General features: G+C 40.4%; 3 protein-coding genes across 3 annotated transcripts; 2 read left to right on the top strand and 1 right to left on the bottom strand.

Moving 5' to 3' along the window:
- Positions 1–488: 488 nt before the first annotated feature.
- ascc3l (DEAD/DEAH box helicase) lies at positions 489–7,417 on the bottom strand (the record flags this gene model as incomplete). Its single annotated transcript, XM_004357505.1, has 3 exons — positions 489–5,977; positions 6,076–7,216; positions 7,373–7,417. The coding sequence occupies 3 exons, from the start codon at positions 7,415–7,417 to the stop codon at positions 489–491; spliced, it is 6,675 nt and encodes a 2,224-aa protein (XP_004357562.1).
- A 1,612-nt stretch (positions 7,418–9,029) lies between these two features.
- Positions 9,030–11,693, top strand: DFA_02077 (uncharacterized protein; the record flags this gene model as incomplete). The annotated part of the gene is made up of 4 exons (XM_004357504.1): positions 9,030–9,173; positions 9,283–9,356; positions 9,482–11,372; positions 11,472–11,693. The coding sequence occupies 4 exons, from the start codon at positions 9,030–9,032 to the stop codon at positions 11,691–11,693; spliced, it is 2,331 nt and encodes a 776-aa protein (XP_004357561.1).
- Positions 11,694–12,199: 506 nt separating this feature from the next.
- Positions 12,200–17,060, top strand: DFA_02076 (uncharacterized protein; the record flags this gene model as incomplete). The annotated part of the gene is made up of 5 exons (XM_004357503.1): positions 12,200–12,255; positions 12,648–12,732; positions 12,823–12,896; positions 13,003–16,741; positions 16,839–17,060. 5 exons carry the CDS (start codon positions 12,200–12,202, stop codon positions 17,058–17,060), a joined length of 4,176 nt encoding a protein of 1,391 aa, XP_004357560.1.
- Between the last annotated feature and the right edge of the window lie 13 nt (positions 17,061–17,073).

Here is a 17,073-nt window from a genome sequence, read left to right as displayed (position 1 = left end):
AAGAAGAAAACTTTTAAACAAAAAACAACACCTCCAAATAAGTATCTTTGATGGAACATTAGGAGTATAAATCAATAAAAAAAAAATAATATTCCTCGATAGAGTATATTCAATCAAACATCCCCTTAATCATACGAACCTTTCAATTAGAGGTTCCTGTAAAAGTATTAATTGTATATTTTTTTTGGAATACGGATTATTAAAAATAATTAATTACGGTACCCGTTTTTATTCATGATTTGGTCAGTGTTTTCTATTGAGTTGGTGGTAACTTAAGCTTGTCCTCATCATCAAAACCATGGGATTTAATATGAAACCAAAAAGTATAAATAAAATTGATCCATCTTCATTGTTTTAAATCATACAATATCACTCTCTCAATTTTCTAAACTTATTAATAACATTGCCTTTGAGAGTGACTGTAAAATTAAAAAAATAAATATTTGTTTGATAATTTGATTTATTTATTTATTTATTAGAATTTAATTTTATTCTTCCATTTTATCCTCTTGTTCATTTTCTTCTTCTTGTTCGTCGTCAATTAAAGCAGGTTTAATATTAATATCTATATTATAAACTTGATCACAACCAGTATAAGAGTCTGACATTAAATAAATGGTGAGTTGATGATCACCGACTGGAGGCGAAGGGAAATCCAATTTGAGTTTGGCACGTTTGGTAAGGGTGAGTCGTTTGATGGACAAGAGTTGATTTGTTTTCTCGTCACCGACAATGACCCACCAGCCACCGATTCTTTCCTTGGGATAGTAGGGAGCGTGTACGAGGTTGATAGACTCGTTGATTAATTCGTCGTCAATGTCTCTTTCAATGGCAACGTGAACAGTGACCTTATCGTCGGCGTGCAAGTCCTCTTCATTCTCGACTTGGTAGGTGAGATCAATGTCTGGGAATCGCATACACACTCCGGCGAGATCTTCGAGCTCTGATTGAGACATGCCGAGCATCTTGTTACGGTCGTCGTCTTCCATCGACATGAGTTCAAACACGGTTTCAATCTTTGCCTTTTTAGCATTGGCAAGTCTCTCTTCGGTCATGTGAGGTAGTTGTTTGAGATAGCTGTCGGTATTCCAAACGGCTTGAGTGCACATCTGACTGAGTTCCATAGCAGAGAGAGCAGGTTGTAACCAACCACTGCTACTAATGACATCGACGATGGCTTGTAAAAGACGTGTTGCGTTTTCCAATACCATGCACTGATCGACATAGAGGTCGGCCGAGATGGGTTTGCGCGAAAAATGGGCTTGTAAAAGTACATTGACCTTGGTGGCAACGCTGTCAAAGTCGGGACGATCAATCTTGAGTGGCAAGTGAGCTGCCATCTTTTGGAGACTATTATTCTCGCGGTGGCGGACAACCAATGACGATGTGAATTCAGGTGCAGTGGACAAGATCTCCAAGATACCCTTACGCTTGGTGGCTGCCTTGAGCGAGTTGGCAAACAACTCAATGGTCGTGTACTTTAGGTAATAGTAACTGGCAATCATACCAAGATTGGTCGATTGCAATTGTTCGTCTTCATCCTCTACCTCTTCTTCTTCCTTGATGGTGATACAGCTGGCTTGTTGCAAGTCGAGAAGGGTGTTTTCGACGAGCTCTGAGAGATGCTCGGCAAGATGGAGATGGGTGGTACCGGTGAGGTTGTAGTAGTTGGGGTTTTGGGTGAGACGACGGTACATGAACGACCAGGTGAGGTAGTCGAGTCCGTCTTGCTTTTTGCTGATGGTGCGACTGGCAATCTCGGCGTTAAAGTGGTCGGCGAGGAAATGGTCGAGATGCGACTCGACGGGCAACGGTTCGTTGAGGAATGTCTTGTAGTACTCCTTTTTGGGCGAGTGACAGAGCAGCAAGCAACGGCCCTTTTGGTCGGTACCCTGTTTACCGGCACGTGCCATCATTTGGAGAATATCGTTGATGGGGTAGTCGGTGTGACCGGCGCCAGTGCCCTGGTTGTACGTTTGTGTGCCCATGATGATGACTAGCTGTGCCTGCACGTCTAGTGCCCAGCACTCGCTGTGTGTTGCGACGAGAACCTTGATGGCACCGCTCTTAAACAGCGCCTCGACGATTCGCTTGTCTTTGGCAGATAGACCGTCGTGGTAAAAAGCGACACCCCACACGAGTGCGTCTCTCAACGCTGGGCTTTCAAGTTTGGCGAGGTGTGGTTCGAGGTCTGCCTGGTCGATTCCAAGGTATCGACGTGTATTCATGTCATCCTCGCTGTCTACAAAGAGTATAATGTCGGCAGCCATTTGACGGGCAGCTTTACGTGTTGGTACGTATACCAACGTCTGCGCAGTGCGGTCCATATGCGATACGGCATATAGTGCCGGCTTGGTCATGGCCATTTGGCGTTCTTGGAAGTTGGGATAGTCGAAACCCTGCATTTGAATCTCCATCTCGACTGGACGCACGTCGGGGTGGAAGTTGAACATGGTTGCAGGTGTCGCACCCATCCACTCGGCGAGATCGCGGGCGTTGGCAACGGGCGACGACAATCCAATGAATCGAATGGGTGATCCGGTCTGCGTGGCGATATACCGCATACGCGACAAGACAATCTCCATGGTCGAGCCAGATTCACCCGACCCAATCATCTGCAACTCGTCGACGATAAACAAACTGACCGATTGAACACGCGAGTTCTTTTGACGCCACTTGCGCGATAAAATGTCCCATCTCTCGGCCGTCGTCACGATAATACGCGATGCTTCGAGAATCTTATTGTCAGTGACTGCATCGCCGGTCAGTACAGACACCTTTCCAAACTTTTGACCAAACTTGTATGCCCAGTCACGCGAACGAACGGTCACCATCGATTCGACCGGTGCGATATAGACACAACGTGCTTCTGGGTTGTTGATGAGTGTACGGAGGACAGCCAATTCAGCGCAGACAGTCTTGCCAGTGTTGGCTGGCGCAGCGACAAACACATTCTCATCGGTCGTGTAGAGCGACGAGAACACCTGTGTTTGTACCGGGTTAAAGTATCGGAATGTTGGACGGAATACCGATGCGGCACGATCATCTCTAAGCGAGTCGATCGAGAGTGGTTGGAGATCAAGTAAGCCACGACAAGGTGGATACTTTTGTGGTAGGATCAAATGCTTGAATGAAACGGCCAGAGAATACTCTGCACCAATCCAACGATCTGCAACGACACGTACATAGTATTGTGGTGGCATGGGAGTGGTAAGTGGTACGGTAAAAGTGACTGTCGCACCGTCTTCCATCATTCTACGCTTCAAAGAGAAGAACTCGTGGTAGAGAATACGCTCACCGTCGACATCCTCAACAACGATCCACCAACCAATCGAATTGCCATGGTACTTGTCATCAAACTCAAAGTCGGGTGTCAATGTAAGATCGACACGCAAGAGACCGTGGAGAATGGGTTGAACGTGTGCAGTCAGATCCAACTTGGGGAAATGATGGATAAGCTTGTACAATTTCTTTCCTTCGGCTGGCGACTGGATAGCAGTTCCTAGTTGTGCCGAGTTGTACTCGTAGAGATCTTCGATAGGGATTTGACGACGTTCAAGCTGGTTGACAATACGCTCTGAAATCTCTGGGAATTGACGCAGAGGTGATTGAGAGATCCACATACGACGGTCGACCATTCGACAGACATTGATGATCTTTCTGGCGAGTTGAGCCCACCCCTTGCGCAACACAATATCATAGAGTGCACGTACGATACGGGCAGCACTCTGAGCAACGTAAAACATATCGACAATGAGTGCAAAACCTTCAAGCTTGAGGTTGGAAATGTATGCCTGCAACAAGACATTGATCTTGGCGGCTGGTTCGTCAATTGACTCTTTGACGGGGATAGGTACACGTTCGAGTAGTTTCTCGAGCTCTCCCTTTTCACCCTCACGTACTACAACACTGCTAAACTCGTTGGACAGCGAAAAGAGACGGAAAAAGTCAATGTCGCTCATGACTGGACGCAAATGTTCGTGGTAGACGGCCATGGACGAGCTGGTGATGTAGTAGTGACTGGCCACACGACCGAGCTCGGTGGGTTGGAGACGGCCTGTGCGACGGTCGTATTTGATGAGGTTGTTCTTGTCGAGTTGGGTGGCGGCGGCGTGCACGAGGTCGATACGGCGCTGCTCGAGCTCTTCGTCACCGGCAAGATCGTCGTACGAGATGTCGTAGAGTGGCGGGTTACGCAGCATACAGATAAAGAGGTAGGTGTAACCGAGCCAGTGCACGGCGTCTTTGACACTCGCAACGCTGCCCGAGACAATCTCGGCGTTGAGGTTGTCTGGCAGACGCGAGATAAACTGCGACTCGATCGACAACTGTGTGTTGATGAGGGAGAGGTAAAACTGCATCTCGCTGGCACTCGTAATGACAATACCCTCACCTTCACTGTCGAATGGGGGACGACCGGCACGACCGAGCATCTGAGTGACGTCGAGTGGTGACAACTCGGTCCATCCACGCTCGGTATTGTATACCTGCGTACCCTTGATAATGACGGTATGCGCGGGCAAATTGACACCCCACGCCAACGTGGCCGTCGACACGAGCACCTGCAAATGTTGATCGGCAAACAACTCCTCGACAAGTGTTCTATCGCTACGCGAAAGACCGGCGTGATGGATACCAATGCCGTACGGCAGCAGTTCCTTGAGCTCAGCACTCTTGGCCGTCTTTTCAGCCTCGACACGCAAAATCTCTCTTGAATCGGCACGTTTGATGAGCTGACCCATCAAATCGCCGGCAACTGCACGATCACGGATATCACGTGCTGTCTTGCCCGTCTCACGACGACTATGCACAAACACGAGCATTTGGTTGACACCAGCACGCTCTGACACCTTTTTAAACGTCACGTCGTTCATGGTCTGCAACTGCTTGAATCCACGGTCGCTGACACCAATGTACTGTTGTTCGAGTGGAATGGGACGATACGAGCTGTCAAAGTAGAATATACCTTCGGGCTTGACACGCAAAAACGTGGCAACGTCTTCATAGTTGGGAAGGGTGGCAGACAGGCCGACCAGACGCACCATCTCTTGCGTGCTCTCGACCATACGCAGCGTACGTGCCACGATACACTCGAGCACAGGTCCACGCTCGTCATGGAGCAAATGAATCTCATCAATGATGACGAGACGCACCAACGATGTATAGGCACGCTCGCCAGCCTTTCTGGTGATAATGTCCCACTTTTCAGGTGTGGTGACGATGATTTGTGTCTCGGATATCTGTTTGTTGGTGAGACCTTGGTCACCAGTCAACTCTTTCACCACGATACCATAGTCTTTGAGACGGTTTGAAAAGTTTTGTACCATTTCCTGCACCAACGACTTCATCGGTGCAATATAGACAATCTTGAATGCATCACGATCCAACACACCATTCTTCATGTGCATACCAATCTCGTGGAGAATGGTCAACATGGCTACATTGGTCTTACCGGCCGACGTGGGAGCAGACAATAACAAATTATCGTTACTCTTGAATGCATACTCGTACAATCTACTCTGCACACGATTCAACTTTTCAAAACCCTTGAATGGTGTACGGGCCCATTCAGGCAGTTCAGAGATGGCGACTAATCGTTCATCTGGGTTGAATGGTGGACTGGCACGAGCTGGGACATGGATCTCCTCGTAACCCTTGTAAGTTTCACGTTTACTTCCAGCAGGAAACTGGAATTTTTTGTTGGTCATTAAATGACTACCTTGAGCAAAACTCAATTCCTTTAGATCCAATTGTTTCTTTGGTGTCTTGATCTCTTCTTGTTGTTTTTGTTTTTCTCTGTCTTGTTGTTTCTTGGCAACCACTGCATTTTGTTTCTTTTCAACTGTTTTTGATTGTTGATCTATTCCTTTAATCTTGTTTAATATCATAAATAAAATGGGATTTCCACTCATCTCATCTTCTATTTTCTTTTTTTCTTGATCATTTTCTGCTTTTGCTAAAAGTGTACAATATAATACTAAAAATTAAAATTAAAATTAAAAAGAAAAAAAAAAAAGAGTTAGAATAATTATTTATATAATATTATTTGTTTTCTTTTTTGTTTCTACTACTTACTAGTTTGTCTATTATTTAATAATAATTTAATAAAATCAAATTTTGAAACATCAAATAAATTGACTAGATCATTTTCACAACGACGAACATCTTGTTGTTTTAAAATTTGCAATACACGTTCAGCCAATTGTTGAGCTTGCATGGCATCTTCTTCAAACATTGAAATCTTTCTTTGGATCCAAAATGCATCGATATCCATTGGATTAAGTGCCGATGTCTCCTTTTGTTGATTTTTCTTTCCCATTTGTTGTTGTTCATCTTCGTCATCACTTGTATTTTCTTTCTTTTCTTTGTTGTTGTTGTTGTTGTCTTTTTCATCTTCATTGATTTCACCATCAACATCACCTTGTTCTCCACGCTTTGAATGATGACGACGACGTGATTTATCAGTGTTGTTTCTACCACCACCACCACCAATACTAGTTGCATCCATATTAACACCTTGTTCACGATCACTATCTTGGTCATCGTTGTCTTCATCATCACTACCACCACCTTGTCTAATTTCAAAATCTGATAGGTTGTCTTGATCCTCTTCATCTTCGTCAATGACCACTGCGACACCGTGTGCATCGCCCAAAGTGTCGACTTGTTGCTGTCCGTCTCCGGCGCCGGCACCCCTTTGCTCTTTAAAGTCGGTGATACCTGTGATGATACGGGTCAGCTCTGCAAACTTGTCCTCTGTCAATCCACGCAATAAAATGTCTAGATCTTTCTTTTTCTCGGGTGCTTTGAGACGGTCGTTCTTGAGCGTAGCAATGATCTCGTCGGCTGCGCCGTTGATAATCTCGCTTGGCTGATCGCCTATATACGTCTGAATAAACGACACGAGTCGTTCAAAGACAGCCTTTGTCTCTTTGGTGCTTGGACGGTAGCCGCCGTACACTTGGTTGTCGGTCGCCTCCAAAATGTCGGTGGGCCCACCCTTGACTCGCTTGAGCGTGGCCGTGTCTACACTGCCACCCTTTTCCTGTGTCTTTCGCTTGAGGTTTGCCACCTTTTCCAACAACTCGGTCGGTTTGGAGTAGTTGACTCTGTCTCCCATCTTTCCGTGTAATCTTCCCCATAATGTCTCTGGTTCTCCTTTTGGCTCTCTTAAATCTTTTGGATTTCTTTCTGAATGAATAACTAAATTTGAATTCTATTTCAAATATCAACAACAACAACATCAACAACAAACATAACAAAATAGAATCATAAAAGATAAAAAGAAAAGAAAAGTTAATAAACCGATATTATTGTCATTTGTCATCTGATCATCATCATCATCACAACTATATAATATGTAGTAACTTACAGCTTTATAATCATATTGTTTACTTCTTGCAATAGCATCTGACATTTTTCAGATGTTTTATTATATGTATGATGTTATTTACAAAGAGAGAGAGAGTAGATGTATGTGTGTTGAGTACTTGCTATACTTGAAATAGCTTTCTTTGTATGTGATTCTATTCTTTCTTTGCTTTCTTCCTTCCTTCCTTTTTGTTAATGATATATATATATAATATGATGTGTATATTTATATATAAAAGGAAGGTAATAGCTAGCTATTGAGAGATAGATAATTAAAACATTTACATCATGAAGTTCTATGTAGTTCGTGTTTTTTTATTTTTATTTTTTTTTTAATTTTTTTTTTCTTTGATGAAAGTCGAACAACAGACTTGGTTTGGTGGTCTCTTTTTCAAAGTTTGATACTCAAACTCGAGTATCGATCCATAGACCTATATATTTTTTTGAGTACCTCTGCAATCTTTCTATTTTCGCAATTATTCATTGTAGCATGTGATCCCTCTCTTATGCTCACATCCCATAAATCTTGTAAACATGTATAATATGATTCGATGTATAGCCTACCAAGATAGTAGTGATAATTGGTGAAAGGATGGGCCAAGGAACAGTAAAAACATACAGACTCCAGTATTATTGAAACTCTCAACAAGTTTTAACAACAACACAATCAGATCGGAACAACAAAACTTGGGCAACCAAGCAGCGGTGGGCCAAATCCGCTCGTTATACCATAGGCGGAAAATAAATTGGTGGGACCACTTTCTGAAGACACTAGTGGCTAAAGAAGTTCTATCTGTCGCTGGTCGTAGAGACGTTAAACATTCGACCAATTAATCCCTGTTCCAATAGTTACCCTCCCTCACTTTTTGTTGTTTTTTTTGGATAATAGTGACCACCACACAACAATCAAATAATACTACATTGATTTGTTGGAATATCCAACAAGACACACTAAATTTACATTTTATCTCTGTGTCACATGATTCTTTGACCAATTTTTTTTTTGCTGGTGACTGTGCGCACATACAACAAAAAAATTCTAATTCTTGTGATTAAAGATGAAGTCGGTCAGTCGATATATAGTATACACTAGAGAGTTATCTTAAGAAAAGATAAAGTTATCTCTAAGGGACTTTTATAAGATATCTTTCTTGACGAATGTTGTAATGTATGTAACATTAATGTTTTGGTTGGCCATTCATATATATACACTAATAGTGTATGGTCGCACTAAACAACATAATATTATTATTACATGCATGTCATGTTACATATACTAATCGGCGTTATCATTCTTAGGTATACTACTACTAGTACTCGCTTGTGTGAACAAGATTATTGACAGTAAAGTTCAGCAATCGATTTGTTGAAAGTGTTCACGTTTGGGCATAGGCACCACTCAAATTTCAAGAAAGAATGTAATCAGAAAGGGAGACAAGATATCTTTGAAAATATCAACCAACTGTCGACGATATTTTAAAATATTTTAGATTTGATATTTATGGTTTAATGTCTGCTTGCTACTAGTTACTCGAATAATAATAATAATAATAATAATAATCTCGAAATGACACACTGTACCATCATCGTCATCATCGGCGGGTCCCCTTAAACAATCATTCATTTATCAACTTCAGTTGATTACGTACAAATAGAAAATGAACACTTATTATTTATTATTATTACTATTATCCATTATATTTTATATACAAACTAGTTGGGCACAGACATGTGCACCTGGATATGTAGCAGGTCCAGGTGGTTGTCTGACAGGTTATTCATCTAATCTTAAAACTTATAAAGTATGTTAAAATAACAAACAAACAAACAAACAAACAAACAAACAATAATAGGGAATAATAATTAATTAATTTATTTATTTATTAATTTATTTATATTTAATATTTAAAGTGTAGGAATGCAGATTTTACTTATGATTATTCTGTTATAACAGCTAGTACTGCTCCTGCTACATGTCCTGGAGGGTATGTTTGTATATATATATATATATATTTTATTTAAATAATTAATTAATTACTTTTTATTAATATTCATTTCTTTCTTTCATTCCTTTGATTATTATTATTATTTTAAATTTGATTTGATTTAGATATACAGTTGAATATGAAATATCAATAACAAATTCTAGAATAGTTAGTATTGCGCATTGTCAGGTGAATGAGCAATCTGTAGCTAGAAGTTTTATGGTGATTGGTAATGGAGAGGGTACTCCCTCCTGTCCAGTCGGTGAACAGATGTTGGCTGATGGTCCTCTAGACTATGTCAATTATCCTCAGTACAGATATCTCATCATTGAGACTTGTACCAATGGATTCGGAAAACATATAACCACCATGGGAATCTTGCCAACCGAATCAATGTGTGGTGCCGATCTCTACCAAAGATCAGTGTATGATATGGGTCTGTTGTATTCGTGTCCAGCAATTTGTCAGAATGGTGGTACTTGTAACAATGGTATATGTACTTGCACTCTCCAATGGACCGGTACAGACTGCACTACAGATGTCAACGAATGTCTTACACTCAATGGTGGGTGCAACCAAACTTGTACCAACACTCAAGGTGGTCGTACTTGTTCATGTGGTGCTGGATACACAACTAGTGATGGTGGAGTAACATGTGATGATGTCAATGAATGTCTCACTGCAAATGGTGGATGTTCACAAACTTGTACCAATATTCCGGGGGGTCGTACTTGTTCATGTCTCGCTGGATACTCGACTAGTGATAATGGATTGACTTGTAATGATGTCAATGAATGTCTCAATGCAAATGGAGGGTGTCCACAAGAGTGTGAGAATACACCAGGTAGCCATACATGCCATTGCTTCCCAGGATATACATCACCTGATAATGGATTGACTTGTAATGATGTCGATGAATGTTTAGTTAATAATGGTGGATGTGAATATACTTGTAACAATACTGCCGGTGACTATGAATGTTCTTGTCCACCTGGAACAGTCCTATCACCAGATGGGTTACATTGTCAATTGCCACCACCATTCATTCAATCAACCACCCCTGTATTTATCAATGGTGGAGTACTGACAATCAACGGAACCTATCTCGGGTCAACATATTCAACCATATCTATCAACCTTGGTCGCTACCATTGCACCAACATTCAAATCATCACTGAACACACTCAACTCACTTGCAAGTTGCCATCCAACTTGATACCATCAACCGAATTCTTCCAAGTACAAGTCAACCAATCAGTGTCCAACGATTACTATATCACAATTGAAGATTTGACAGAACCAGAGTGTCCAGAAAATTGTAATGGTGGAAATGGTGAATGCACCAAACTCGGATGCCAATGCAAGGTTCCATGGACTGGTCCATCATGCAAAGAAGAGGTGATTGACACCAATCCCAATCCAACCAACCCTACCCAACCAGAGATTACGACAGACTACAAGATATCGATTATTGCCATTCAAGAGTTGGATATTGAAGACACTGTCACTGAAAATCATAACCTCACAGCTATTGGATGGAGTATGACATTGAATGACACACTCAACGGTCACTGGACATACAATGTTTCATTGGGTAGCAATCATTCAACTTTAACAGCCACCTATGATTATATCAAAGAACAAGGTGGACGTAATTACACATTCTCTGGACAACAATTCACACTCAACCAATATTCACTCAAGTTGTCCATGTCTGTTCATAATTGGCCATTCAAATCGAAAATGAATAGTGTTAGAGTATTGATTAAAGTAGAGTCACAAAACACAGATCCATGTGCATCATCATCACCACCACCAACAACCCAACCAACACCATCATCAATATCAACATTGGTACACAATGCATTGAGTGGAATGTCATCAAGATTCCTTTCCATTGCACAAGTCGACGATAGAAATATCATTGGTCGTGTCAATCAAGTTTCAATCGATGATTATAGTGTTGTCATTGGTACATCATTACCATATTTTAATCATTATGGTGCTATTGATCCTGTATGTATTTGAAAAAAAGGAAAATATAAATATTCTTTTATTTATTTATTTATTTATTTATTTATTTATTTATTTTCTTTTTTCTTTTCTATTTTTTAGGATTTTTCAATATTTTTAAGAGTTGATGATGGAACAACATCAAACAATGATAAATGTGGAGATAGTAAAAACGATAATTGGAAAATCATAGTTGGTGTTGTGATTGGAGGTGTTGGTGCTGCTGCCATTGTGACTGGATCAGTTATGTTGATCAAAAAAAAGAGAAATACAAGTATTCAAAAAAAGGAAATGAATCGTAAATTACAAAAATTAAATAGTTAACAAACTACTATTTATAATAATAAATTAAATAGTCAATAAATAATTATTGTAATAATATTTATTAAATTTTTAAAGAACCCCCCTCTCATTAAAAAAACAAAAACTTGAAGTTCTTCCTTTCACTTGATAGAGATAATACACATAGTGATAAAAAGATAAAGTTATCTTTGTATCTAACTAGTTAATAATGTTACATTAAATATTATCAATAGGGTATGTATACAGAGTAACTGCAAACACATATTACCTCAGATACTAATCATCAACTAGAGATTGAAACCTCTTCTCTCTCTCTCTCGCTAGATATCTATCTAACTATCTATCTCTCTCGCTTTCTGCAACAACATGTTTGCAACATGACTATTGACAGTAAAGTTCAAACTCACGTGATGTGAGTGAGCGAGATTCGAGATGCGATAGCGCAACGCGATTTCTATAGTTACAAGTTGTAGTGTGTCACACTTTTACACCTTGTGCATATGCACCACCCAAATTTCAGAAGAAGAATGTATTCAGAAAGTTTGTTTTTGGCAACAGTCCATGATCATGGCCCTAATCGATGGTATTGCCCCTTCATTATCACCAAAGAGGCCATAAATACTTGAAAATATCAATCAAAGATAGCAAAATATCGTCGAGATATTGCACAACCGACAAATATTTTATCTTGAAAATATCAATCATCGATAAAATATCATGATGATTTTCAGTATGGTTTAAATGTCTGCCTACTACTAGTAGCCTTCAAATTAATTAATCAAGATTATATTTCCTTCAAGAAGAAGGAAATCGAAAAGGGGTTGTTGGTACAGCCCCTTTGAAACAATGACACATCACGGTATTCTACATACAATTATCATTAATCAACTTCAGCTGATTATGTACAAATAGAAAAAAAATGAAAAATTATTATTATTTATTATTATTATCCATTATATTTTATATACAAACTAGTTGGGCACAGACATGTGCACCTGGATATGTTGCAGGTCCAGGTGGTTGTCTTACAGGTTATTCAACTAATCTTAAAACTTATGTTGTAAGTAGAAAACTACTACTGTAGAATAATTAATTAATTAAATAATTAAATAATACTAATATTTATTTATTTAATACTTAATATTTATAGTGTCGTCATCCAGATGCAACTTATGATTATACAGTTATAGCATCTAGTACTGCTCCTGCTACATGTCCTGGAGGGTATGTTACAGTTATTTAAATAATTAATTTAAATTAAAGTAGTTAACTTTATTAATATTCATTATTATTATTATCTATTTATTATTTTATATTTGATTTAATTTAGATTTACAGTTCAATATGAAAGATCTATAACAAATTCTAGAATAGTTACTGTTTCATATTGCCAGATGAATGATGAGCTACCTATTGCTAGAAGTTTTATAGCAATTGATAATGGAGAGGGAAATGATTGTCCATTCGGTGAAAAGGTGTTGGCTGATGGTCCCCTAGACTATCTCAATTATCCTCAGTACAGATATCTCATCATTGAGACTTGTAACAATGCATTCGGACAACCTCGAACCACCATGGGAATCTTGCCAACCGAATCAATGTGTGGTGCCAATCTCTACCAAAGATCAGTGTATGATATGGGTCTGTTGTATTCGTGTCCAGCTATTTGTCAGAATGGTGGTACTTGTAACAATGGTATATGTACTTGCACTCCCCAATGGACCGGTTCAGACTGCACTACAGATGTCAATGAATGTCTTACACTCAATGGTGGGTGCAGTCAGACTTGTACCAATACTCAAGGTGGTCGCACTTGTTCATGTCTTCCAGGGTATACATCGGCTAATGGTGGTGTCACTTGTACCGACGTAAACGAATGTCTCACCGGCAATGGAGGGTGCAGTCAAACTTGTGCCAATACACCGGGTAGTCGTACATGTTCATGTCTACCCGGATATACATCAAGTGACGGTGGAGTAACATGTACCGATGTCAATGAATGTCTAACTGGAAATGGTGGTTGCGCACAAACCTGTGCCAATACACCGGGTAGTCGTACTTGTTCCTGTTTGCCCGGATATACAACTAGTGATGGTGGATTGACCTGTACCGATGTCAATGAATGTCTCACTGGCAATGGTGGTTGTTCACAGACCTGTGCCAATACACCAGGTAGTCGAACCTGTTCATGTTTGCCTGGATATACATCGTCTGATGGTGGAGTTACGTGTACCGATGTCAACGAATGTCTCACTGGTAATGGTGGTTGTGCACAAACCTGTGCCAATACGCCGGGTAGTCGTACTTGTTCCTGTCTCCCAGGATATACAACCAGTGATGGTGGGTTGACCTGTACTGATGTCAACGAATGTCTTACTGGTAATGGTGGTTGTGCACAAACCTGTGCCAATACACCGGGTAGTCGTACATGTTCCTGTCTCCCAGGATATACAACAAGTGATGGTGGATTGACTTGTACCGATGTCAATGAATGTCTCACTGGCAATGGTGGCTGTTCACAAACCTGTACCAATACACCTGGTAGTCGTACTTGTTCATGTCTCGCTGGGTATTCATCGGCTGATGGTGGTGTAACATGTACCGATGTCAATGAATGTCTCACTGGCAATGGTGGTTGTGATCAAACCTGTACCAATACACCGGGTAGTCGAACCTGTTCCTGTGGTACTGGATACACAACAAGTGATGCTGGAGTAACATGTCAAGATATTAATGAATGTCTCACAGCAAATGGAGGATGTAATCAAACATGTACCAACATTCCAGGTAGCCGTACGTGTTCTTGTTTAACAGGATACACAACAAGTGACAACGGTTTAACTTGTACTGATGTCAACGAATGTCTCACTGCCAACGGTGGATGTTCTCAAACTTGTACCAATATTCCTGGTGGTCGTACATGCTCTTGTCTACCAGGGTATTCATCGGCTAATGGTGGTGTCACCTGTACCGACGTTAATGAATGTCTTACTGGCAATGGTGGCTGTGATCAAACTTGTACAAATACACCAGGTAGTCGTACTTGTTCTTGTGGCACTGGATACACAACAAGTGATGGTGGAGTAACATGTACCGATGTCAACGAATGTCTCACTGGAAATGGTGGGTGCGCACAAACTTGTGCCAACATTCCAGGTGGCCGTACTTGTTCATGTCTCGCTGGATACTCGACTAGTGACAATGGATTGACTTGTACCGACGTCAATGAATGTCTCACTGGCAATGGTGGTTGCGCACAAACCTGTACCAACACTCAGGGTGGCCGTACTTGTTCATGTGGCACTGGATACACAACAAGTGATGCTGGAGTAACATGTCAAGATATAAACGAATGTCTCACTGGTAATGGTGGATGTGCACAAACTTGTAACAACATTCCAGGTGGTCGTACATGCTCTTGTCTCACTGGATACACAACAAGTGATAATGGATTAACTTGTACCGACGTTAATGAATGTCTCACTGGTAATGGTGGCTGTTCACAGACCTGTACCAATACACCTGGTAGTCGCACTTGTTCTTGTCTCACTGGGTATTCATCGACCAATGGTGGAGTTACATGTACCGACGTTAATGAATGTCTCACCGCCAATGGTGGATGTCCACAAGAGTGTGAGAATACACCAGGTAACCATCAATGCCATTGTTTCCCAGGATATACAACACCTGATAATGGATTAACTTGTAATGACGTTAATGAATGTCTTACTGGCAATGGTGGCTGTGATCAAACTTGTACAAATACACCAGGTAGTCGTACTTGTTCATGTGGTACTGGATATACAACAAGTGATGCTGGAGTAACATGTCAAGATATAAATGAATGCCTCACTGGAAATGGAGGGTGTAATCAAACCTGTATAAACAATCCAGGTGATCGATCATGTTCATGTCTCGCTGGATATACAACACCTGATAATGGATTGACTTGTACCGATGTCAATGAATGCCTTACTGGCAATGGTGGATGTGAATATACTTGTAACAATACTGCCGGTGACTATGAATGTTCGTGTCCACCTGGAACTGTACTATCACCAGATGGGTTACATTGTCAATTGCCACCACCATTCATTCAATCAACCACCCCTGTATTTATCAATGGTGGATTGCTGACAATCGATGGAACATTCCTTGGGTCTGCTTATTCAACCATTTCTATCAACCTTGGTCGCTACCATTGCACCAACATTCAAATCATCACTGAACACACTCAGCTCACTTGCACGTTGCCATCCGGCATGACACCATCAACCGAATTCTTCCAAGTACAAGTCAACCAATCAGTTTCCAACGACTACTATATCACAATCCTCAAGGAGTTAACATCCGATCCAGAATGCCCAGACGATTGCAATGGGCGCGGTGAATGCACTGTACTTGGATGTCAATGCAAGGTTCCATGGACTGGTCCATCATGCAAAGAAGAGGTGATTGACACCAATCCCAATCCAACCAACCCTACCCAACCAGAGATTACGACAGACTACAAGATATCGATTATTGCCATTCAAGAGTTGGATATTGAAGACACTGTCACTGAAAATCATAACCTCACAGCTATTGGATGGAGTATGGCATTGAATGACACACTCAACGGTCACTGGACATACAATGTTTCATTGGGTAGCAATCATTCAACTTTAACAGCCACCTATGATTATATCAAAGAACAAGGTGGACGTAATTACACATTCTCTGGACAACAATTCACACTCAACCAATATTCACTCAAGTTGTCAATGTCTGTTCATAATTGGCCATTCAAATCGAAAATGAATAGTGTTAGAGTATTGATTAAAGTAGAGTCACAAAACACAGATCCATGTGCATCATCATCACCACCACCAACAACCCAACCAACACCATCATCAGTATCAACATTGGTACACAATGCATTGAGTGGAATGTCATCAAGATTCCTTTCCATTGCACAAGTCGACGATAGAAATATCATTGGTCGTGTCAATCAAGTTTCAATCGATGATTATAGTGTTGTCATTGGTACATCATTACCATATTTTAATCATTATGGTGCTATTGATCCTGTATGTATTTGAAAAAAAGGAAAATATAAATATTCTTTTATTTATTTATTTATTTATTTATTTATTTATTTTTCTTCTTTTATTTTTTATTTCTTAGGATTTTTCAATATTTTTAAGAGTTGATGATGGATCAACATCAAACAATGATAAATGTGGAGAAACAAAAGACGATAATTGGAGAATAATAGTTGGTGCTGTGATTGGAGGTGTTGGTGCTGCTGCCATTGTGACTGGATCAGTTATGTTGATCAAAAAACAGAGAACGAAAAGGAATCAAAACATTGAATTGAATCGTAGACTACAAAAATTAAATAGATAATAATAAAGTTAAA

This window comes from Cavenderia fasciculata (assembly GCF_000203815.1).
Source record: "Cavenderia fasciculata unplaced genomic scaffold Scf_Dfasci-G-b-126g04.f1-5, whole genome shotgun sequence".
Lineage (NCBI taxonomy): Eukaryota > Evosea > Eumycetozoa > Acytosteliales > Cavenderiaceae > Cavenderia > Cavenderia fasciculata.
The sequence above is the reverse complement of the archived record's forward strand: the minus strand, read 5'-3'. Positions and strand labels throughout refer to the sequence as shown.